The sequence below is a fragment of the Humulus lupulus genome, chromosome 6 (assembly GCF_963169125.1).
Source record: "Humulus lupulus chromosome 6, drHumLupu1.1, whole genome shotgun sequence".
Taxonomy (NCBI): domain Eukaryota; kingdom Viridiplantae; phylum Streptophyta; class Magnoliopsida; order Rosales; family Cannabaceae; genus Humulus; species Humulus lupulus.
In genome coordinates this window covers 217,185,117-217,209,399 of record NC_084798.1, presented here as the reverse complement: position 1 = coordinate 217,209,399, position 24,283 = coordinate 217,185,117, and the positions used below count along the sequence as shown (strand labels likewise).

Here is a 24,283-nt window from a genome sequence, read left to right as displayed (position 1 = left end):
TTAAAAAAAATCAAATTCTAACAAAAAAACACATTTAAAGATTAAAATTTCTAAATAATGTAAGTTAGAATGTATTAATACAAATATTTTATATTGTTTATTCCAATTATTGAATTAAAATCAAATACTCAAAATTACATATAATACAATATTAAAAATAGTGAATTAACAAATCAAGGCAATATATATATATATTTTTTTTTTTGTGTCTGCAATTTGTCTAGTACCAATAAAAAGTCCACCAATGAAGGGCAAAAGATTGAAAGACTTTTCATGGAAATGAAAGAGACAAAATATTGGTTTTCAACAAACAAATAAATAAAAAGAAAAAAGAAAAAATATTATATGAGTAAAAGCTTGTAACTTTGTAAAAATAAGTGGGTCCCACCTACTTCTACTAGCTGGTAAAGCTACTAACATCATAGTCTACTGTTATGATTCTCTCATAATAATAAATTCATATAACTTTTTCCCTATGTTTTTTTTTTTAAAAATAAAAATAAAAAATTAGTGAACAAAGCCCTTTTTTTGTGTTTTAAATGTTTGTAAAAAAAAAATAACTATAAATACTTAATATAGTTTATTAATATATTTCAATATTCATTGCTCTACTAGTTATGTAAATATTTGTGGAACTAGGATTAGCCATTAAATAAATTGAGATAAATTTTATCTATTATTATATTGATATTTTTTATAATACTCTTATTTATACACATATAATTTAAGGATGATTAAATAGGATAATCAGTATATTTAAATAAATATTAGGTATAAAATTATTCAATATTAGGTATAAAATTATTATTTTTTTAAAAAAGAGTTAAAAAAAAAATTAAATGACATCTGGATAATCCGTATAATTTGTACAAATATTATATTTGTATATATATATATATCAATATGACAGTGAGTAGAGAAATTAATAAGGTGAAGGATTGGAATTAAATTTCAATTTATTTTTTTTAATTTTTGTATAGATAAACTTCTGAGTACTGTTGTCTCTTGCATGCATGCCATGTCATCAAGTAAGAAAACAATATTAAATTTAAAATTAGTTCTCATTAATTAATTTGATAATTTAATATATATATATATATAAATAGTGTATTATTGCAAAATATTACTGTATCTATATATATATATATATATGTGTGTGTGTGTGTGTACACATTTATATAACGGATAGAAAGATTTAACATTATTAGAGAGGAGTGAAGAAGAAAGGTATAATATAAGGACCATTTTCAACAAGCGTTACGTACAACTCCCACTAAACTATGGGCAAAAAGTTCATACATACATATATATATGATATATATACAACCTTTATATATATAAATATATATCATTTATAGCCTTTTATATTTACCTTTATATATATAAATATATATCATTTATAGCTTTTTATATTTACCTTTTATTCCTTCAAAGAGGGAAAAACATGCTTTGAGAAAGAACTAGAAACAGTCCATGAAATGAAAAAACTCTTCTATATTGATCTATATGACTATGAGTATATATATACATAAGTTTATAGAAAATCAAACAAAAAACTCCAAGATCAAACAAAAGCATGGCATAGAACTGAAAAATCATCACTCAAATTAACAAACTCATTCGCCAAAAATAAACTCATGCATGCATCAAAATCCACATATATATATATATATAAGCCAATAAAAACTAAAAGAAAAGAAAAAACTCAATAACACCCATTATTGAACTCTTAAAAAACAACATCTTTGTACCAACTATATATAGAAAAGGAATATACATATATATACATATATGTAATAAAAAAAACCCCATTTTCTAACCAAGTATATAGTAGAAGAAGAATATATACATAACCTTATACATACATATATATACATATATAATAAAAAATAAAACCCATATTTGAAATCTGTTAATATAAGTAGGGATAGGTTGAGAAGAAGAAGAAGAAGAAGAATATATACATAACCTTATGTATACATACATATATATATAATAAAAAATAAAAAATAAAAGGCATATTTGAAATTTGTTAATATAATAAGTATAGGGATAGGTAGAGAAGAGAGTTTAGTTCACCTGAGGAGGTTGATGGCTTTGCATGCTTGCGGTAGCCATGGAAACCACCACTTACACGTTCCATAATATAATAAAATAAAATAAATATATAAATAATAATTATATATTTTTTAATTATTTATTTATTTTGTGTCTCTTGAATGGGGAGTAGTAGTAATAGTAATGTAAAACTTAGTTGAGAATATATATAGAGAGAAAAGGTGAAGAGTTTCCAAGTGGCGTGAATGAACCGGCGTTCTCAACGAGGCAACCCACAATCACCGGTCACAACACTCGCTCTCACCCTCTCTTCCACCGCCACTAACAGGTTCCCGGTCAAGCTTAATTACTAGTTCTATTCTATTCTATTATAAATATATAGTGTTTTTGGGGAACTACCATTTGCCTTTCTGCAGTATTTTTACCAATCGTCTTCTGCCACGTCACTCCTGCCTTTTCAAATGGTGAAGACGAAACTGACTCTTTCTCTCTCTCTCTCTATCTTTGACTTTCTGCTGACGTGGTGAGATTTCATTGGCTCTTTTCGAGAGAGAGAGCTTTCGTTGTGGCATCTTTATTGCTGTAACATTGTTGCTTCACTAAACACGTTTGTCTCTTGACACTATTTGTCCTCTTCTTCTCTCATTAATCACTAGGGTTTATCCTCAACCAAAGTTTCTATCTTTTCAATTAACAATATATATAATTTTAGGGTAAATATTCAATTGGTAACCTGTGTGTTATCATCGAAATATAGATTTGGTACCCTGTGTTTTTAATAATACTCATCTAATATTTTATAATTTAAAATCTTACATATTTGGTACCTAGACCCAAATTTGATCAATAAATTTTTTTCGGTATGACCAAACTTTCATCAATTATGTATAATTAAGTAATTAAATTTGAATTTAAAACTCATAATTGAGAGCAATTTGTTCATATTGATAATTTTATCAATTATGTGTGATTAGACAATTAAATTTGAATTTGAAACTCATATAATTGAGAACAATTTATTTATATTGATAAAATTTTATCAATTAAGGTTAAGTCTGGAATACCAAATATGAATTATTTCAAATCACAAAATATCAAATAAGCATGATTAAAAACATAGAGTATCAAATATATATTTCGTCCAAATACATGATAATGAGTATCCATTAGTAAAAGATAGATTCTTTTTTTAGTGTTATGTCTTTTATTATTATACATAATTTTTTCTTATAAAATGAGTTCAAAAATAAGGAGCCCATCACATCCAAAAACTACTTTGTATAACTAAAAGAAATACTATTTTGATAAACACCCTTTTCTTTAATTGTAGATAAAAATATGAATCAATTCCAGACTTAGATTAGTAAGTTGTTTGGTAAAAATAAATAAATGAATAAAATGATCAAAGAAATGTGGCATGAACTCAATGAATTTCTTTGTCTAGGAGTTCTAAAGCCATAATGTGCAACACCAAAAACCACAAGTAAAGATACAAATATAGTTAAGGAGACCAAGTGTGGTGTATCTAGCAAAATTCACCTAGTCCCTAAACTAGTTTTTTTTTGTTTTTAATTTCGGTTAGTGTCTACTAATCAGAAGTGACAATATATATGAATATATATATATTTACACAAAGAAAACCCCATATCACAACTTTTTATATTAGCTTGCTAAGAAGAAAGGGAAGGAGGTGTTGTAGTTATAAACTTTTTCTTATGATGGCTTTTGGATCGCTTCTTCTTCAATGTCCCGGTGCTGCCATTTTCAAGCCGCCTTTTCATGCTTTCGCCATTGCTTAGAGAGTCACCGGCTTCCGAGGCTTTGGTGGTCTTGTTGTGCCTGACAATGTTGGTGACCACGGCGTAGATAGTTTCCTCGCTTTTCGGTGTTAAGATTTCCTTTCTCTCAATAACCGCAGTCTGTCCACAGCAAGATTCTTGTACTGCAGTCTCTCTCAGCTCTTGCAATATGGCATCTTTGTCGAGATTAAAACAATCGGTTGGGACCTGCACAATGCGAAAATTTTACCATTTTGTGTGTCAAGATTAAAACAATCAGTTTGGCTAAGAAAAAAAATAACGGTTTTAACAGCTTCTAACCGTGAAGTCAATAGGAATGTTCATTTCTATATATGGACAGCCGCAGCCTTCACTGAAATTCAGCTTCAAAACTAGTTCAAAGGATTTTGTTAGAACGGTTCTCCTGCAGCATGTCAAATATGCACAATCATGAGAAGACAACGACGGTTATAGATAAAAGTCAAAGCGCTATAACTTGTAACTTCTTTAACGAACTCGCTATGCTAAGGAATGGGAGTATCCTATCCTCATTAATCTCGTTCTCATATACGACAAGGGATGACGCTACATAACACGACATACAACTTTCTTCTTTTGAATAAAAAGATGAGCATTTATAACCTTCCCAAATTTGTACATTTGTAACCACCTATTCTACAAAATTTATTACAATGGATTACGCTATGATGTCGCATTAGGATACCATATTTTGAAGCTCAAAAACAACACGTGTGTGCGAGGAAAGGAAATATGGTCGTTACCTTTTCAGCTGAAATGGTTCTTTTTCCAAAATAGCGCCTTTATAGTCCTCCCTGTCTAAGAAAGAAACCTAGGATACACAAACAGCAAAAAAAAGGAGTTAGTTATTGAACAACGAAAGACGACACAAAACAAAAATGATTTCCTTATTGGCATATAGCATAGCTCATAACCACTCTAGAACCCCTTGCCTCCAGTAAAATTCAAAATCAGAAGATCTTGAGAGTGGTATCAGAAGTCAAAAGTCCTTTTAGTGAAAAAGTCAACCCTTCCAAGTTAGAGTTTTGTTTCTCATGAAAACAACACCAAGAGAGGATTTAACTAATCTTGCTTATTAGCAAAATTGACAATGTAACAGCCTGCATGAAGGAATAAGAATGAGATACGGTAATGGGGTAGCACGAGGCCTCTGCAGCTTTTTAATACACCAAGTAGAGGATTAAGTTAAGCTCTTAGGGGAATTAGCAGAATGAGTTTCTTAAAAAGTAATTTCACCTCAACAGATTTGACGAACGGCAAAGGAGCTTTATGTCCATGTACGCTTGATACTCGAAGGGTCCAATTCACATATCGTTTATCTGCAATACAAGGGAATGAACCATGTGACAAAGCTATATGCCGAAAAAAAATTACACTATTTCAGCAAATAAATCTGGAAAAGTTTATATAATTGTTCATTCCCAGTGTGGAATATGGTACAATCAACCAACCGAAGAGGGGTAACTCAAATGGTTAGACATATTGTTTACTCCCATAAAGTGTGAGATCCAAGTCCCTTGCGGGCACCTACATAGCAATTACTATAGTTTTTTGGTCCCCGAATATTATAGGGTTAGGTGGGGAGCTTAGTTTATTAAATATATATTTATATACATATGGAACACAATCAATTATAAGAATATTATATGCACATGCATACATGTCTATATAAATGTATAGCTAAAAGCATGTTGGCAGTTATCCAAATTCAGTTAAATTTTAGAGACTAAGTTCATAAAGAGTTATTGGTTTGGTTTCAATATCATCATAGGTTCCTTAAAAAAAACTTGTGCACAGAGAACAATAGTAAAATGGATGCACGAGGACATTAAATCCAGATATTATGGTGAATCGTAGTATACATTTTACATACTGATTGTCCACAAAGTCACATACAAGGATTGTTAACCTCTAGTGCCAAGGATAGAACATGCATAGGCGGTAAAGCTCTTAAATAGTCACTTAAAGGAAGTGTCTTACTCGTAACAAGTATGCACGTTGACCATAGAACCTGACAATTGACAACATATTTACAAAGTTGAGAGTTACCTAGACTCAAGGCTTGGTTTAGAACGATCTGAAAAAGATCAATCCGGACAAATGGTGGAATCTGTCGATTAAGAAACTTCATGGCACCTGAAACTACCTGTAATTTTAATTAAAAACAAGAATGATTTTAAAGCACGTCAAATAAGAATATGGAACATACTAAACAGTTGAGATAAAGGATTTTTTTTCCCCTTTTGCTAAGTAAGATCTAACTGGGATACTATTTAGCTTCCACCGAAAAACATGTTAGCATCTGACAAAAATATCATGTTTACCAAGACCAGATCTTTAAGATCTTCATCTAGTTGACGTAGGTCCAAATTAATATGCATAAGAGAAAGAAAAATGAAGAAACAGAAGACAAGAAACCTTATCGACGAATCCATGAATCACCAAGCTTGCTTTCTTGTCTTTTGGAGTTTTCTGTACAATGGAATAAACACTGATTACACACAAATTCACTAGTCATACTTATAAAAGATATTTTCTTGTGCTCTTTCTGGCGATATGCAAATAGACTAGAGACATTAGAGTGCACACCTGGAGATTAACAATTACGATCTTTCCCCCACCACGAAGTGATTTTAGAGGAAGGTTGCATGCTGGAGTGATCTGCAGGCTGCAGAATATTATTGATCAGTCGACCAAGTTCCAAACGCGGGACAGGTGTAACAAAGACTTCATTAGCCAAGTGGGAAATCTGCAATTACCTTGTCCCCAAACATAAGACAACATCAGCCATCCTACAGTGCTTCTCAGAAAGATTCATCTCCTTTGTGGGCAATGCATCCTGCAGTGTTAGAACAAGGAATATCTTGTCAAAATGCTTGCTCTTTCTGTTCTTTCCAACCCAAAAACTTGGGAGTAATAATCAGTCAAAAAGTGAAATTAAATAAATATTTATACCTCCCAATCAAGCACTGTATCCTTGAGTTTTGCACCACATTTTTTAGCAGAACAGCGTCTGGAAGTTTCCTTCAATCCAATAGTTTCAACCTCGAAATCCCGCAAATACCTTTAATGGTTTACATGATGACCTTAGCTTTTGAAAATAAATACAAACATTCTAAATGCAGTTTAGGTATATAAACAAGTGTCAAGCGACAGCACTTTAAATCCATAACCTTAAAGATAAGAAATGAACATAATCAGGGAACTACAATAGTACAATAGTCTTATACGTTGAGTAAGACTTACTCAGCTCCACAAGAAGGACAGGTTTCCATGAAAGAGTTTCCATGTAATTCGGCAAGTTTCTCTCTTGGTATTCCTGATCGAAGGTGGAGGCCATCAACATTCTAGCAATGACCACATTACAGGGAATAAGAATATATAGTGAGGCAAAAGTACTTACTTGAGAGAATACAAGGCTGAATATGGTGACAAGCAAAAAAAAAAAACTACTACCATATAAAAACACTTTGCAGATAGCTAGCTTCTTATAATTTTTTTCTTTTTTATTTTATTTTACGGCTGAATATCATGGTAGGAATTTACTACCAGAGGCACTTTTGTCAACTTATTTTAACAACTTTATAGATTTCTTTCTTAGATTAGATTGAGGACTACAAGGAGGAATAAAGCAGAGTGTGCAAATAATTTGAAAATAAATAATTACATAAATCAAGAATCCAAATACCACAAAAAGCAAGCTTACTTGGCTAATGACAAACTTCAAAATACCAGCTCTTTCTAAGTCAACCAAAGCCATGTGGGTCAAACTTGGCATGGCTCGATGAAATGGCAATGATGCTTCGGGCAAGGCTTTTCCTTCACGCTGTAAATGTCATCCAAAGAACATCAAATTACAAATCAACAAGAAGATTTAAAAAATAGTAGAATACATTGAATTCATAATTTCCAGGATTTTGTTAACTATTAGACATCATTTAAGGAAGCAACTTTAATAATCAAGTGTTATAGCTTATCTAGATTTTTTCTATCAAATTTCAGAAGTGTACTTACTTCTCATGGAATCAAAAATCCATTCTCAGTTCATTATGATGCATAGCAGGGGAGCACTAGCAGATAAATATGCTTGATCATTTGCTTCATAAATAAGATATGTGACTCTCACCTGAAGAGTCCAAATTCCCTTTGGACCTCGAAAATCCGGTATACCACAAGCGGTTGATATTCCTGCACCTGTAAACACCACTAGATGCTTACTCTGCAAGTAAAAAGAAAAAGACTTTAAAAAAACTGATTAATTTGGAAAGAAACCATAAAAATTTCAAGATAGTAAAGATAAGTATGATGATGTGGGCCAAACCTTTCGTATCAATGTTGCAAGACGTTCGATCTGACATCAAAAATAAAATATTGAAAGTCAATTAAACATATCAAACGCCATGATAATCAATACGATTATAAGGTCATCTGCTACACAAAACTCAAACAGCTATTAAGAAACATAGTATTGGCGAATCAACATGGTGCAAAACTCATAGGTTCAGCATTCAATATTCAAACAGCTATTTCAAAAGACCTGATCAACTCTAACCTATGCTATCACAAAACAAAAACATGTAGCAATTACCAGAAGCAGGTATATAGCCCAAAAAAAGGGGTAAAAAAACAATTAGATGACCATCAATGCTCCCACTTCCCACACTCAACACAATTTGGTCCTCGAATAAAATTCAACATTCAAATTTCTACTTTGGTATGTAACAACATTATTCAATCAGTTGAAAACCCAAACCAGAAAAACAATATGATCATGGCCCTCATCAAAATTCCAAAGAATGCATAACGGTAGAGATTAATTTCAGTAATTAAGTCTTCATAGAACCATTGAATCTTCAACATCAAGCAGAGAGCAATGCGAAGGTGACCATAACAAAGACATGTACCACCCTTTCCCCCAATATTTGCAACAAAACAAAACGACCTTTTCCCAAAACAATACATAGAACTCTAAACAAAACAATGCCATGGATATTGAAAATACCAAAACCCAGTAATTGGTTTACAATGTCCATCTCATTAATCGACTAAACATCTGAAATTCAATAACACTGAACCTTAACCCCAAAACCCATATAACAGATCTCAATAACAACACAACTACATCTCAAGAAACAATGTGGCAAAGCAACAGAAAAATATAAACGCAACCCCTTGCAACACCAAATTTGAGCACAAAACAACATCATCATGTCTACAATCAAAGTTAAAAAAACGATGATCAAAGCCATTAACAACAACAGCAAGTTATGAACAAAAACAAAAAAACTAAAAACCCAACAAAACTAAGAAAATGGCATTAGAGGAAAATTCAAAAGATACCCACTTTTTCTTGCAAAACGTTGGATGAGTCGAAGTGTTCGGTCATTCCCACTTGACCCACATCTTCTATAAACGAAAGCTTCTCTGCATAGCCCAAAGACATGGTCACTCGCTTCCTTCTGTACCACTTTCTCTCTCTAACGCTCCCTCCCTCTCTCTCTCTCTATAAAAAAAAATTGATTAAAAAAAATACCCTTTTTCTTTTTCCCTCTTCTTCTTCTTCTTCTTCACTTCTCTTTACACTGTTAAAAAAGCCTAAGAAATATATTTTTTCTTTTGCCTCTTTTAAGGAGACCCCTCTAAGGCCAATAGAGCCATTTACTTCTCTACCTATAAGGAAAGAATTTCCAATAGTTGGAAAATGACCAAAATAGCCTTCTTTTTCTTTTTTTTTTTTACTAATGATCCATTTTTATATAAGGGTAAATTTGTTAATATGTGAGGTTTTGTTTTTTTGGATAAAGGTCTTTTAAAAATGATTTTTCTTTTAATTTGTATTGATTTTTTTTTAAGGCAAAGAGCCTTCATTAAAAAGATAGATTAACTTTTTACAAGATGAAATAAAATGAAGTCAACATTATGTCCAAATATGATCAAATAACCTCATTTGAAAAATGTTAAATGGGATGAGAATAACTATTGATTCTTCTAGGGTTTAAATTAATACAATGATAATATCATCAACAATGGAGACCAAGTAAAAAAAAGGATATTTTTGAGAGGGGTCAAATGAAATAATAATAAATTATTATAAAAGATAGTGTATTCTTTTGTTAAAATTTTGAAAAGTGTATCATTTTCAGGATCGTAACGAATTATTCTTCTCATTTCATTATTCATAAAATTTAATAAGATAATTATTTACTAATCGTTATGTCACGAACTTAATTTTCAACACTCAAATTAGATTAACAATTTGATACGGAAGAAATTGTCACTATCAACCAAGCCAACCTTTAAATTCAATGACTTAATCATTTGGAGATAAGCTCTAACGGTAAGAAACTCAAAAACTTCCAAAATTTAGAAGACCAAAGCAACTATAAATTTAGAATCACACACAACACACCTTGCACTTACAAAATCATTGTCTTGCACAACAAAAGTGTTTGAATTTCGCTTTAAAGTACTTACCATATCACTATTCCAACACTTAATGCAGTTAAGGACATTAAATATGACTAGAAAAGATCAACAACATGACCAGTAGGCTTTTGGTATTCCATTGTGGTATCCAACATCACATAAAGTGTCACATCATGATTGGTTAGCGATATCTCATAATACTTATTAAATTCAAATAAGTTTGACTCGATATTAGATTGCACAAATAGCGGTATATCAACTCCTTACAGTGTTGGGCACCAGCAGTACTCCTTAGCAATTCTCTATTCCATTAATAATTGGAAAGTTTGTACATGTGGGTTGGAGAAGTGTTGTGTAAGACTTGTTTTCTTTCAAACCACAACCACAAAGAATGACATCAAACTTCTCAAACACATCCCTACTACATTGCCAAATAAAGAAAACTTGTTGGTCCATTCATACTCCTCAAAAAGGAATTTTTCATCAAGGTATCCAATACTTAGTAGACCTCCAAATCATCTCCACCTCATAACAACAAAACATGCATTGTAGTCTTTATAAAATCCAAGTGATGTTTTAAAATATACATATATATATATAATATATTTGTAGAATAAATAGCCTAGTAAAAAAAATGTAAAAAAAAAAAAAAAAGATTTTGGGAGGTATTCTTATTTTCCAAATATTATTCCATCATTTTGAGCTTGATGAATAGCTACTCCCATGATTAACAATTTTTTTAGATTTATTATTCCTATGTTATCAAATTTATAACAACTCACCGCTATTAAAAAATTACATTTAGAGAGTAATTGGATTATATAGAATTGGATAATCTTTATCATGTAATTTGTTATGAAATTAGGGAGGATATTAGAAAATATATATTATAAATATAATTTCTTAAAATATAGAAAAACTTAATCTAATAAAAAAACTTATGATAATTGTATCATATTCAATCCATATTTTCATGTATTTCAATAGTAATAATAATTTTTTTTTTTTTAAATTACAACTTCACATCCAACATATTTTCTCTTAATTTATAAATAGAAAATGATACTCTTCTATTATTCTGTCTTTTTTTTATTTGTATCAAATTTTAATGTCTAAATATGATCTGAAAATCTACGCAAAAATTATTCGAGAAGTTAATACGATACTTAATATTAATCACTCAACACACAAAAAGTATAACTACAAATATCAAATGGGAAATTTGAGTTTTTATGCTTAGTGAGGGGTTATAAATCAAAAAAATGCTAGACACTTAAATCATTTCAAAACAATGCCAAATTTTTTGACAATACCCAAAATACCCCTCTCATAATTTTTCTCACCCCTTCCTCTTTCCTCTTCCCTCTCTCTCCCTCAACACATTCCTCTCAACTCCCTCTCTTGAAAAAAAATTCATGGGTAAGATAAAATATCATAGAAATCAATGTAATGGCAAGTATTCAACACTTAGGACACTAAAATACTACATTTTGAACAGATTTGGACATGATTTTTGGGTTTTTTTTGCGATTTTTTTCAGATCTGAAACTTTGAAATCTGCAGAAAATCGACGTGGTTCGATGGTGGTTCGATGGTGCTCGATGCCAGCTCGATGGGGCCTTCAAAATCAAGATTTTCATGAAAAAATCGATGTTGCTCGATGGTGGTTCGATGGAGGTTCGATGGTGGTTCGATGGTGTTCGATGCGATTCTTGCAAGATACGTAATTTTTCACTCGGGTATCCGTTTGGGGTGATTTTTTTTTTTATTTTGGGTATTTTTTCAAGATCTACACGTTTGGGATGTGTATATACACATTTGGGAAATGTAAATCTTGAAAAAAATGACAAATGCAAAACATACCTCATGTTCAAGATATGTTTTGGTATGTTTTCAAGTTCTAAACTTTGAAAATGTGTATATGAACATATAAAACGTGTAGATCTCAAAAAAATACCAAAAAAAAAAAAAAAAATCATCCCAAACGGACACCCGAGTGAAAAATTATGTCTCTTACAAGAATTGCATCGAACCACCATCGAGTAACCATCGAACCACCATCGAGCAACCATCGAACCACCATCGAGAAATCTCGATTTTTTCATGAAAATATTGATTTTGAAGGCCCCATCGAGCTGGTATCGAGCACCATCGAGCTGGTATCGAGCACCATCGAGCAAAGTCAATTTTCTACATATTTCCGAGTTTCAAATCTGAAAAATAACTAAAAAATCATGCCCAACTCGATGGTTGCTCGATGGTGTTCGATACTACCTCGATGGGGCCTTCAAAATCAATATTTTCATGAAAAAATCGACGTTGCTCGATGGTTGCTCGATGGTGGTTCGATGGTGGTTCGATGCAATTCTTGTAAGAGACATAATTTTTCACTCGGGTGTCCGTTTGGGATGATTTTTTTTTTTTTTGGTATTTTTTTGAGATCTACACGTTTTATATGTTCATATACACATTTTCAAAGTTTAGAACTTGAAAACATACCAAAACATATCTTGAACATGAGGTATGTTTTGCATTTGTCATTTTTTTCAAGATTTACATTTCCCAAATGTGTATATACACATCCCAAACGTGTAGATCTTGAAAAAATACCCAAAATCAAAAAAAAAATCACCCCAAACGGATACCCGAGTGAAAAATTACGTATCTTGCAAGAATCGCATCGAACACCATCGAACCACCATCGAACCTCCATCGAACCACCATCGAGCAACATCGATTTTTTCATGAAAATCTTGATTTTGAAGGCCCCATCGAGCTGGCATCGAGCACCATCGAACCACCATCGAACCACGTCGATTTTCTGCAGATTTCAAAGTTTCAGATCTGAAAAAAATCGCAAAAAAAACCCAAAAATCATGTCCAAATCTGTTCGAAATGTAGTATTTTAGTGTCCTAAGTGTTGAATACTTGCCATTACATTGATTTCTATGATATTTTATCTTACCCATGAATTTTTTTTCAAGAGAGGGAGTTGAGAGGAATGTGTTGAGGGAGAGAGAGGGAAGAGGGAAGAGGAAGGGGTGAGAAAAATTATGAGAGGGGTATTTTGGGTATTGTCAAAAAATTTGGCATTGTTTTGAAATGATTTAAGTGTCTAGCATTTTTTTGATTTAGTATATCTCATTAAGCATAGAAACTCAAATTTCCCTATCAAATTAAGCTTGAGAAATATTTGCCCACCAAATTGTGCATTGTTGCTAATGCACCAAGTTTCCCCCAAACCCTAGACATTCCAACATAAAAGACTTGCAATGCATCATTCACACCATTATCTCCTTCATCAACCACTTTCTAATGCTTTGGAGCCAAGCCAATAAAGTCATCATCACCTCATTTCTCTTTAGATTACTAATAAACTCCTTTGAAAAGCTACATGAATTTTTAAAAGGACTATGTACAATAACAAAGCCATAATAAAATTAAATGGTAGGGGAATCCAACTTTTTATTTCTTTTTAAGAAAGAATAAAAAAAATAGTATATATATATTAATCAAATAAATTTCTTTTTGAGAAATAATTTTTTTAATTTCTTTTTGAGAAAGAATAAAATTAATTAATATATACTTTTTATTTTTTTTTTTTAAATTCTTACTATTCTTTAAAGAAGAAAAAAAAGCTCTAGGGTCATGGCCTCTTTAATCCCAATAGATGCTCTATTTTGTATTTTCTCCACATTTAATGAGAGAATATTATTCATCATTCAAATACTTTTTAATAATACCTCTCTTGTCTCATATCAAAGAAAAGAAAAAAGAGAAGTTTTGTAAAAAAAAAAAAAGATAAATTATTGTATGTTATATGGGGTGAACATTTGACCCGCAAAACCCGCCCGATCCGAACCCCGAGAACCCAAATTTTCGAAAAGCCCATTCATTTTCGGGCCTAATCCGAACCCGACCCGACACCGAACCCGAAATATGTCGGGTCGGGTTTGGGTTTTAAAATGCACTGATTTCGAGTTCGGGTGTAACGCGAACCCAACCAAAATGAAAAAAAAATTGTATTTTTGCAAAATTGAATTTTTCGGCCCAAAACCCAGCAGGCCCAGCTCAACCTGAACCCAACCCGAAAAAAATTGGATCGGTTTCGGTACCATTTTTCTCCACCCGAAATCCGCAAAACCCAAACCCGATGAACCCGAAACTCGAAAATTCGACCCGTGTGCACCCCTATATGTTATAATATAAAATTAAAGGTAAATAGTTGAAAAAAAACAATCGTTTAGTAATATATTTTGAAAGATAAACTAAAAAACCATATTAGTCACAACTTTAGACAATAATATTTGTATAATTTTATCCATATGTGATAAAATTATATTATAACTAATTTTGCTAGGCAATATTGCCTTACAATATAAATAACAATTGTATAGGTTATGTTTAAAATACGTGTACAAAATCTTATGAGAATTATAATATTACTAAACAAATATTATTTTCTTCGAAATAGAACAATACAAACATATGATACTATATGCCAATAATTATCAATACATTAATTTATTTGGGTATTTTTTTTATAAACTAGAGTATCTTGATATACGAGGAGAAACAATTTGGGGGCAAATGGGGAGCCCCACCAAATTATTTCAAAAACGTATGTATAAAGTAAAATAAATTAATAAAGTATAAAGCGCCCACTTTTATTTGTTGAAAACTTATTCAAAAGATTGACTCAAAGTCTTTTTTCTTTTTTGTCGTTTTTTTTTTCTTTCAAATAAGTTGATTTACAGTTGTTGAACTAGAGGGACTCGAGATTACACTATATTCATAGAACTACTTAGAGCAACTCCATCGGTAGTTATCCCATTAATTGTTTAACATTTCAAAATAATTCAAAAATATATTTTTTTTATTTTTTCTCTCATCCATATCATTTTTGGTAACTTTTTTTTATAAAAATGCTCTAATGCTAAGCTACCCTAAAAATTACATTTATATATATATATACACACGACCAAAACAAAAAAAAAACCACCGTTGCCTAACAGAGGCAACGGTGCTTAAATATTAAAGCTCTCCAGTGCTTTAAAAAAAACAAATTACGGTACTTGTCAAAAAATGATCAATGGCTACCCAATAAGCCACACAGTATGAAGCCCTAATTTATATGGTAGATATTACTCTATTAAATTTGAATTCTAAACTAAATATAAACTCAATCTAATAGAATTTATTAATTCTTGATTTTTTTTATTTCTAGCCATTTTTTTCAATCGAATGATCTTGTAAACTTTTTTATTACTATTATTATTATTATTATTAGAGAATATACTCAAATATAATTTCTGTTAGCTTTTAAACCCATCAAATTTTCTAGCTTCATCCACATTAATTATATATATTTTTACTACATGCATATTTGGTACTTTATTTTTTAACAAAGTATAATTTTAGTATCTTATGTTTTTGATAATGATCATCAGATACTTTATAATTTAAAAAATTAGTAGAAAATGATACCCTTTGTTCTCATAATAATCATCAGGTACCTTGTAATTTAAGAATCAATATAAAATAATATTATGTTAATTCATGTGAATATGTCTATTTGGTATTTTATACCAATTTTAAATTAAGGATACTCTATTGTAATTTAGTGCTTTGTACTTTGTGATTATTTTATACCAGTTTTAAATTAAGAGCACTCTATTATAATTATAAAAAATTTAAGATATTAAACTTGTATTTTGTTAAAACACATCTCACCAAATAAATATATTCTCTTTAATTAATGCATGTTTGAAAATGGCCATAAATAAAATATTGACCGAAAAGGTGTTTGACAAATTTTCAAAGAAGACCCATAATGGTCAAAGGAAAGAATGTTGTGTTTGTTTGCCAAGAAAATTGTCCTTGATTTAACATAACATGCAATTAACCAAAATGTGTAAATGGGATTGGAGAATTGACCATGCAATCGACCAAAATTTAATGGATGGTTTTAAGATTAGTGGGTGCAAATACAATAGAAGTTTCTAATAAAGTTGATTCTTATTTTTCAAAATTTATTTAATTTCTTTTGTTCTTTTTCAACTTTGTATATAATTTCTACTTACAAACTTGGACTACTTCATAACAAGAATTAAAATGATGACCAATGAAATAGAAGGAAGATAAAGTAATGCTTAATTCAATATTGTAATAGTGTCAATATTGCAATCATGTGAAGTAAATCACAATATTAAAGTTTCTAATAATATATTTTTAGAAGAGTTTATATTTTTTTGACATTGTGTTTTGTCAAATTACTTGTTTGGACATTGTGTTTTGACAAATTATTTTTTGAACCCTGTATTTTATAAGATAGTTCAAATAGATTCATAAATTCAATTTTGATCAAAAAAATTTGAACTAAAATCACAAATAATCCACAAAACTAACAACTTAGAACAAAAATATAATACATCTGTCTAACAACTGTATTGTTATATTTAATTTTTTTTTGTTCAATAAAATTGAGTTTAGAATTCTATTTGAACTATTATATAAAACATAAAGTCCACAAAGTAATTTGTTAATATACATGGTCTAAACAAATAACGAGACAAAACACCATGTCTAGAAATATATAAACTATTTTTAGATTGGAAAGGAAAATACTTTGACCCTTTTCTTTATTGCAATGTTCAACTAGCTTTTATTAATAAAAAGGCAAATTTTTAGTTTATAACACAATTTCAATAATTTTTCTAAGTGTAAAATCAAATATGAGAATAAAAAGTAAAATTATATATATACATTCAATACAAATATATATCATGATATATAACAAATCATGAATTATAATAAATAAATATATTTAGCTAAACATGTGAATAAAGTAGTATAAAGTTTATACATGTAATAAATATTAACAGAGTGTTTGGTAAGAGGTTTAGTTTGGTGAGAATGTGAATATCAAATTTAATCCATATTTTGTAAATTTATTTTTAATGGCTTGGGAGTTTGTGTTTCCAAGTAGATCTCATTTTTTAGATTGAATTTAGGGGGTGTTTGGTATAGGGGTTTGGTTTTGTGGAAATAAGAATGTCAAATCTAACTCATGTTTGGTAAATTCATTTTTAATGGCTTGGGGGTTTGTGTTTCTAAATTGGTCCTATTTTTTAGCTTGATTTGAGGGTAATCTTATTCTATTTAAACACTAGAGTTTCACATTCTCTTAATCTAAAACTCCTCGAACTCTACTCCTCAAAACTCAAACCTCGTACCAAACATCCCCTAAAAATATACAAAGTTATATCTCACCCATGATATATTTATCTCATAACAAGTTTAATATTATCTAAATGAAAACATTAGAAATATTTTGACCAAACATAAACATTAAGATTAATCACGAGTTACAGCTCACATGTCACAAAAAGTGGTATAAAATAGATATAACATCAAAAATGGAATCTTTAACAATATTATCTTTACAATAAAGTTCCTTAAAGTATCATATCAAACTCAATCAAACTATATATATATATATTTATATTCATTTCACATGATCAATAATCTTTGTTTTTTTTTACCTCCACATTTGTTTCACGATGCCACTAATTATAAAACATAATGAACAAAATTAATTAATTATTTTGTTAAATAAAATGGGAAAGATCGTCATTGATGAGTCACATGAAAACCTCACCCCAAATATATTTTAGTGACGAAAGAAAATGATTTTTAATAATTTAAAAAAAAAAATGATATCCATAATAAAGATAATGATTACAGCCCACACACCACCAACCTCAGCCCACCTAAGTGTCCAATCCAATCCAAGCCCAGGCCCAACCGAAACCCAAACTTAGACCACTCAAAATACGAACTACCAAAAATACCCCTGCCGTTATCTTAAAGGACACCAATTATTGAGCCCTTAGAAGTAATTTCCATACTAGCAGCCAAAGAAAGAACAGTCCATATCCCAGTTGTCTTTCTTTAGTGGTGGTCCCACTTGAAAGTTTGCCACGTGGCGAAAGTAGGCGGCTGATCAGAGAGCTGTGATTGGCTGGTCAAAACAAGTGGGAGATGACGTCAGAAAAGCACTCGTGGCAATGTCGTTTTCTAATACAAACGTCTTCAACTATAAATATCACCCCAAACTCACTCTCACTCTTCAATTTTCAACGTTCAAACTCGAATTAAAAAGAAAAACGGAAAAAAGAAAACGTTTTCCAATCATTCGGATTTACCGTTTTCGAATTCAGGTTTCGTGTTTTCCGAGCTTTCTGAGCTGAACTTACTCAGCTGACTCTCTTTTGTTTGTTTTCAAAAATTCGTTTTTTTTCTTTCTCATTTCAGTATTTTTGAATTGTGTCTTTCAATACACCGAATTCAACTTTTTTCTTTTTTTGAAATTTGTGTTTTGATTTTTAAAATTACGTGATTTTGAGTTGAGAAATGAATTAAAGCTGAGCTGGTTTAATGGTTTTATTTCTTTGTTCCATTTGTTTTTTGGTCATTTTCAAAACCAGATTTTGTATTCCGAATTCACTTCTTTTTTTTTTTTTGTCAATTTGTGAATTTGAGCTTTGAATTACGTGATTTTGATTTTGGAGTTGAGAAATGAATTTAAGCTGAGCTGGTTTAATGGTTTATTCATTTGTTCCACTTGTTCTTGTTCATTTTTATATAAAAAATTACAAAAAAAACTTTTTTTCTTATCCGAATTCACTTTTTTCTTTTCTGGTAATTTGACATGATCTCGAATTTGAGTTATGCATTAAATGATTTTGATTAGAGAAATGAAAAGAAGAGGGGTTTAGCTTTAATGGGTAGTGATTTGTTTTTGTTTTCTTTAACTTTCTTGTAGAGTTAGAACAATGGCAAATTCATCACTGGGAGTAGAACTTGTCCATGAAAATGGGACCCAACAGGTTGCTGAGGTCGAGTTGCTCCCTGCAACCAATGATGATCATGGAGGAATCATTGTCGATATGAAGGAGCCTATGGAGCCTGCTTCTTTTGCTACTTTGCTCAGAGCTTCCATGTCACAATGGAGGAGACAGGTTGGTATATATTAAAAACTATTCAGATTCTTATACCCTTTTGGGTTTTATCTTTTATTTTAACCTTTTCTTATTCAGGGAAAGAAGGGTGTTTGGATAAAATTGCCCATTGAGCTGGTAAACCTTGTGGAAACTACGGTAAAGGTAGTTAATTTCCACTCCTACTAACTTTAGTAAAAGTGTTTTCGTGTTTATGAATAGAGCTTCTCTAAGTGTTTGACATCTGGCTCGTGAAAGAGCATCTTCATCGATATGAGTATGAGACAATTAAATGAACCCACCATGTTGGTTAAATCTGACTTTACCCCACTACACATGGATGATGAACTTGGAATCCATATCTCTAGATAGCAGACCCCACTAAATTTTAGAACAGACACTGTTTGTATAATTTACATAATTATAATGCTAAGTCACTTTTGTGAACAGTTACTTTACTAAATGTCAATTGTGCTGGTTAATGTATCTTTCTTGGGCATTAAAAGATATTTGATAAACTTTTCACTTTTGTTATTATCTTGTTCATATTGATTTTGACAAATATCTACATTTTTGAATTGTTTTTGCTGTGTTTATGGCAGGAGGGATTTAGCTACCATCATGCTGAGCCACAGTACCTGATGCTTGTTTACTGGATTCCTGAAACTCCCAGTACAATTCCTGCAAATGCTTCACACCGAGTTTCCATTGGCGCGGTTGTCATAAAGGATGGAAACCAGGTATTACTCATCTAATAGTATTAGATGGTTAAATAGGATTGGACAGGTCTTAATTAACACAACACTCTAACTAATCCTCTACCATCAAATTATTTAGTCTTATTGCTAAACTTGAGATAATTCTGTCATATCCAATCCCCATCTTATATATGACAGCTTTCTATCTAACTTCTTTTGTAATAAATTTTTGTTGGCCAATAATCAACTCATTTCTTTTTTATTTTTTTGTCTTGTTTTTCTAATCATATCCAATACTATTTCTACCCTATTTGCCAAATGAGAAACCAGGTCTCAAGGAAATATTATATTAAAGGAAGTGATTGTGTAGAATAGCTCTTCCAAATTTGAAATCTATTATGTGCATTTGAAGTGGTGATTTGAGTTCTCTTTGTCTTTTACTTCATATTGTACAATGATAGATTTTCTTCTGTCAGTTGCTTGTAGTGCAAGAAAAGTTTGGCATATTCAAAGGAATGGGTGTGTGGAAAGTTCCTACTGGAGTTACTGATGAGGTGTGTAAATTTCATGTGTTTTTTCTTCTTCTGGTTTATACTATTTTCCTTGAAAAGACATTTAAGCAAGTTCTTTAATCTATAGGGGGAGGATATTTTTCAGACAGCAATAAGAGAAGTGAAAGAGGAAACTGGAGTAAGTCATCAGTTGTGCTCATTTATTTTGTTAATACATTCTATTTATTTAAGCCACTGCCAAAGTGGTAAATATATATTTTAGTTAGTTCCTTGTAATCTCATAAAGACTGCTGGTTTTCATTTCACTTCTTCAGATTGATACAGAATTTTTGGAGATATTAGCATTCAGGTAATGAAGTTTATATTATCTAAAGTAATTGAAATTTTGACTGGAAATGGAGTTGTTGTTTCCATATGATAGATGGAGTAGGTGAAGACTGGAAATGGAGTTGTTCTTATAATAGGCAGTTGGAGTTGCAATAATATGAGATTCTCTAATGCAAAGAAATGAAGATGGACTTTATACAGAGTGGCCTTGACTCCTGAGATACAAAAGAATTGTATAACCACTTGTGCATGGCATGCACTTGACAAAAATTTCTACCGCAGCTGTGAAAATCACTAACCAATTTCACTAGTTGACTTGGCCAATTTCATTAGTTGACTTGGCTATTTCAGAATGACATAGTTGAGCATGTGGTTTGCTCTCACAAGATTTGAGGTTCGAGTCCCTCATGAGCTCCTACAAAGGAATTGTTGTAGTTTCTAGGCCCCCAAATATCATAGGGTTAGATGGGGAATCTAGTTTAAAAAGATGAATGACATAGCTGGGCCATCATTTATAGAGTTCTATGTCTCAAATATTTGAATCTCTAATGTACTAAAATTATTTGATTCTTTTAAAGTTTTTGTAATATCTCTAATCCCTTCATATCTTCTGCTTGTAGGCAAACACACGAGGCATACTTTGAAAAATCGGAACTGCTGTTTGTGTGCATGCTGCGACCGGTGTCCTTCGACATACAGAAACAAGATCTAGAAATTGAGGCAGCACAGGTGCTCCTTGACTTAGAATGTTATGCATACTAAAAGTATTTGGAAACTTATTTTAAGTACAAATCTAAGCACACACAAAATGAAACACAGCTAATGAAGTGACTATCCTCTTATTCCTAGTTTTAGTTTCTTTTCTCACTTCTCCTAAATTTCAATTTATTTTCATTTCTTTTGACTTTTTAAGCCAACTCACTTATCTGATAGGTTCAAAAGTTTGTATTTGAGACTTTTCTTCCCAGTTCTACATAAAACCATGCACCGGCCATTTGTTTTCTTCGCGAGAAGACTCTTACAGCAATATTATGGCCTGCACATCATTGATATCTTTACTTTGTTTGTGGCTGCTTAGCTCAAGTACACATGGGAAGATTTTCCTCTTAAATTCATATTTCAAAAGTAGGGTAGCTCTCCACTAAAGAAATAATGCTTTGAATGTTTAATATTAGATTATTAAGAGAACTCAAGAAAGATAGCTTTGAAAGTCACTCATGTGATTTGCTTCCACATTTCCACATAGTCTGAGGTTTAGTTTCTTTTAAGTACTTAATAATTGTTGTTTATAAAAAAAATATTAGGTAATTAGGTATTAATCAAAATGTTTTGTACAATTTCGTTATGTTATATTACCTTTCTGTCACTTTCACTTTTGATGTCACCAAGGTGCTGAGTGAGGTTTTAATGGCACCTCTTTTTTTCTTCCGAAATTTGTTTTGTTTTGATAAATTTTGGTTTAAAATGTTTGCAATACTATATGACTTTATTTGTTTCAATTTCATAGTGGATGCCATTCGAGGAATATGCAGCTCAACCACTGAACCAGAAGCATGGATTCTTCAAGTGCGTCACTGAAATATGCGAAAAAAAGCTAGATGGGAACTACACTGGATTTACTCACCGGACTACAAAATCATCATTTACTAATAGATCAAGCTATTTATATTTGAGTGGGAAAGACTTGAATAATTGATCCATTACTTCTCTCTGATGATCAATCCTAGGTAATAATAATAACTGGTGTATCTTTTCCTGTGATTTTCTTATCTTTGATGAATCAATTATTGTTGATAATCCATATGTACTTGGTTTGATTGTCCTTTAATAAGATGGTTGGTAACTACTTAGTGGCATAGTTTTCTCCAGTCCTTATCTCTTTGTTTTATTAGTATTTCACAAAGTTCCACTCTTTATGGACTGATCTGTCTCGAAACTATGCAAGAACAATGAATAGCACAAAGATTATAATAGTTTTTTTTTTTATATATATATACATATATGTGAATTCTTCTATAGGGCTTTACTTTAAACCCTACTGGTAGGGCTCTCAATGTTCTCGACCCGTGAGCAGTTTTCGACGCGATTTTTTTTATGACCGTGTATATTGTAGCTATTCAGAACATCTTGCAAATTTTCAGAAAATTCTGAATAGTTTACAGTACCGAAAACTAGGTTCAAACATGTTGTTGCACATGTGATTAATTTTTTTTATGCGCGTGAAAATCAACATGTTTGAACCTAGTTTTCGGTACTATAAACTATTCGAAATTTTCCGAAAATTTGCAAGATGCTCTAAATAGCTACAATATACACGGTCATAAAAAAAATCGCGCTGAAAACTGTTCACGGGTCAAGAAACACTGAGAGCCCCACCGGTAAGGCTTAAAGTGAAGTCCCTATAAAAAAATTGTCATATATATATATCTTAAACTCGGTTCTTGGGTTAGAGACCAAGAAATTATAGCAATTGATATGTAGGTGGCTAAAAGATACTCAGAACATCAGATTTTGTGGAAGCAAATCACATTTGAGCTACCTTATTGAGTCAATATATATGTATATATGACATTTGATATTTTGTTTATCATTTCCACTGTTTTCTTATCTTGAATCAATTATTGATGATCCCTATTTACTTGCTTGTCCTATAATAAAATGGAAACCACTAAGTTTCACTATTTTTCTCTAGTCTTTTTCTCTTTGTTTTCTTTCTTTTTTTTCAAAATTTGCATTGATGATGTATGATGACATGATTTTAATCTAGATTAAACAGCACAAACACTATATATAGATTTATATATTTTAAAACTTCGATCTGTATAGAGACTAGGAAATTATAGCAATCGATATGTTGGTACTTAGAAGATACTCGAACCTTAAAATTTGTAAGAGCAAATCACCTATTGCCCCGAAAATACTTCCCGAGTCGAAAACTAGAAATGAGGTACACCGATATCCCTCTGGTGCATCCGAGATTTTCCCTATAATATATAAATAAAATGATATATATTTTGTGTTGCATATAGAAATGTTAGTGAGTAGAGATCTAGTAGTAGTAGTGTTGAGTATTGATATGTAGGTACTTAGAAGATACTCAAACCTTAAAATTTGTAGATGTCCATAAGAGACTCGAATGTTAGACTTTGTGGGAACCAAACACACATGTCTGACTGTTTAAGCTATCCCTGTTGAGTCTATAATATATATATATATATAGATAGATATATAGATATGACATTTGATAATTTGTCTGCATATACCTCTTAAAAAAGCACTTGGGCTGCTACTTGCCATTGTCACTTGACAGATGGTCTGCCATGCGGCAACAATTCCGGAAAATTCAAGAAACTTAGGTGAACTTATTAAGTCCAAGCCTATGGTCTCTATCTATGTATGTCTTTAAGGCTTGAGATGTGTTGAAATTCCATAGACCTAATTGA

The 24,283-nt window shown here is 31.1% G+C and overlaps 2 protein-coding genes across 2 annotated transcripts; one reads left to right on the top strand and one right to left on the bottom strand.

Annotated features, from left to right (window-relative positions):
* Window positions 1-3,457: 3,457 nt before the first annotated feature.
* Window positions 3,458-9,488, bottom strand: LOC133783306 (NAD-dependent protein deacetylase SRT1). Its single transcript, XM_062222885.1, has 14 exons — window positions 9,220-9,488; window positions 8,197-8,226; window positions 8,002-8,094; window positions 7,582-7,701; window positions 7,122-7,222; window positions 6,831-6,939; window positions 6,635-6,714; window positions 6,465-6,543; window positions 6,294-6,347; window positions 5,925-6,021; window positions 5,112-5,194; window positions 4,619-4,686; window positions 4,158-4,260; window positions 3,458-4,064 (listed from the first exon to the last, which is right to left on the bottom strand). Exons 1-14 carry the CDS (start codon window positions 9,316-9,318, stop codon window positions 3,729-3,731), a joined length of 1,452 nt encoding a protein of 483 aa, XP_062078869.1. The 5' UTR covers window positions 9,319-9,488; the 3' UTR covers window positions 3,458-3,728.
* An 8,933-nt stretch (window positions 9,489-18,421) lies between these two features.
* On the top strand, window positions 18,422-22,696 carry LOC133783305 (nudix hydrolase 10-like). The gene is made up of 9 exons (XM_062222884.1): window positions 18,422-18,523; window positions 19,129-19,324; window positions 19,403-19,468; window positions 19,906-20,043; window positions 20,478-20,555; window positions 20,641-20,691; window positions 20,828-20,862; window positions 21,461-21,569; window positions 22,348-22,696. Exons 2-9 carry the CDS (start codon window positions 19,139-19,141, stop codon window positions 22,534-22,536), a joined length of 852 nt encoding a protein of 283 aa, XP_062078868.1. The 5' UTR covers window positions 18,422-18,523; window positions 19,129-19,138; the 3' UTR covers window positions 22,537-22,696.
* Window positions 22,697-24,283: the final 1,587 nt, after the last annotated feature.

Coding starts and splice junctions, on each gene's coding strand:
- LOC133783306 (XM_062222885.1), bottom strand. CDS start 9,318: ATGTCTTTGGGCTATGCAGAGAAGCTTTCGTTTATAGAAGATGTGGGT. Junction 7,702..8,001: donor AGGGAATTTGGACTCTTCAG/GTGAGAGTCACA, acceptor TGACATTTACAG/CGTGAAGGAAAAGCCTTGCC. Junction 6,715..6,830: donor ATACAGTGCTTGATTGGGAG/GTATAAATATTT, acceptor CTAACACTGCAG/GATGCATTGCCCACAAAGGA.
- LOC133783305 (XM_062222884.1), top strand. CDS start 19,139: ATGGCAAATTCATCACTGGGAGTAGAACTTGTCCATGAAAATGGGACC. Junction 20,692..20,827: donor AAGTGAAAGAGGAAACTGGA/GTAAGTCATCAG, acceptor TCACTTCTTCAG/ATTGATACAGAATTTTTGGA. Junction 21,570..22,347: donor TAGAAATTGAGGCAGCACAG/GTGCTCCTTGAC, acceptor TCAATTTCATAG/TGGATGCCATTCGAGGAATA.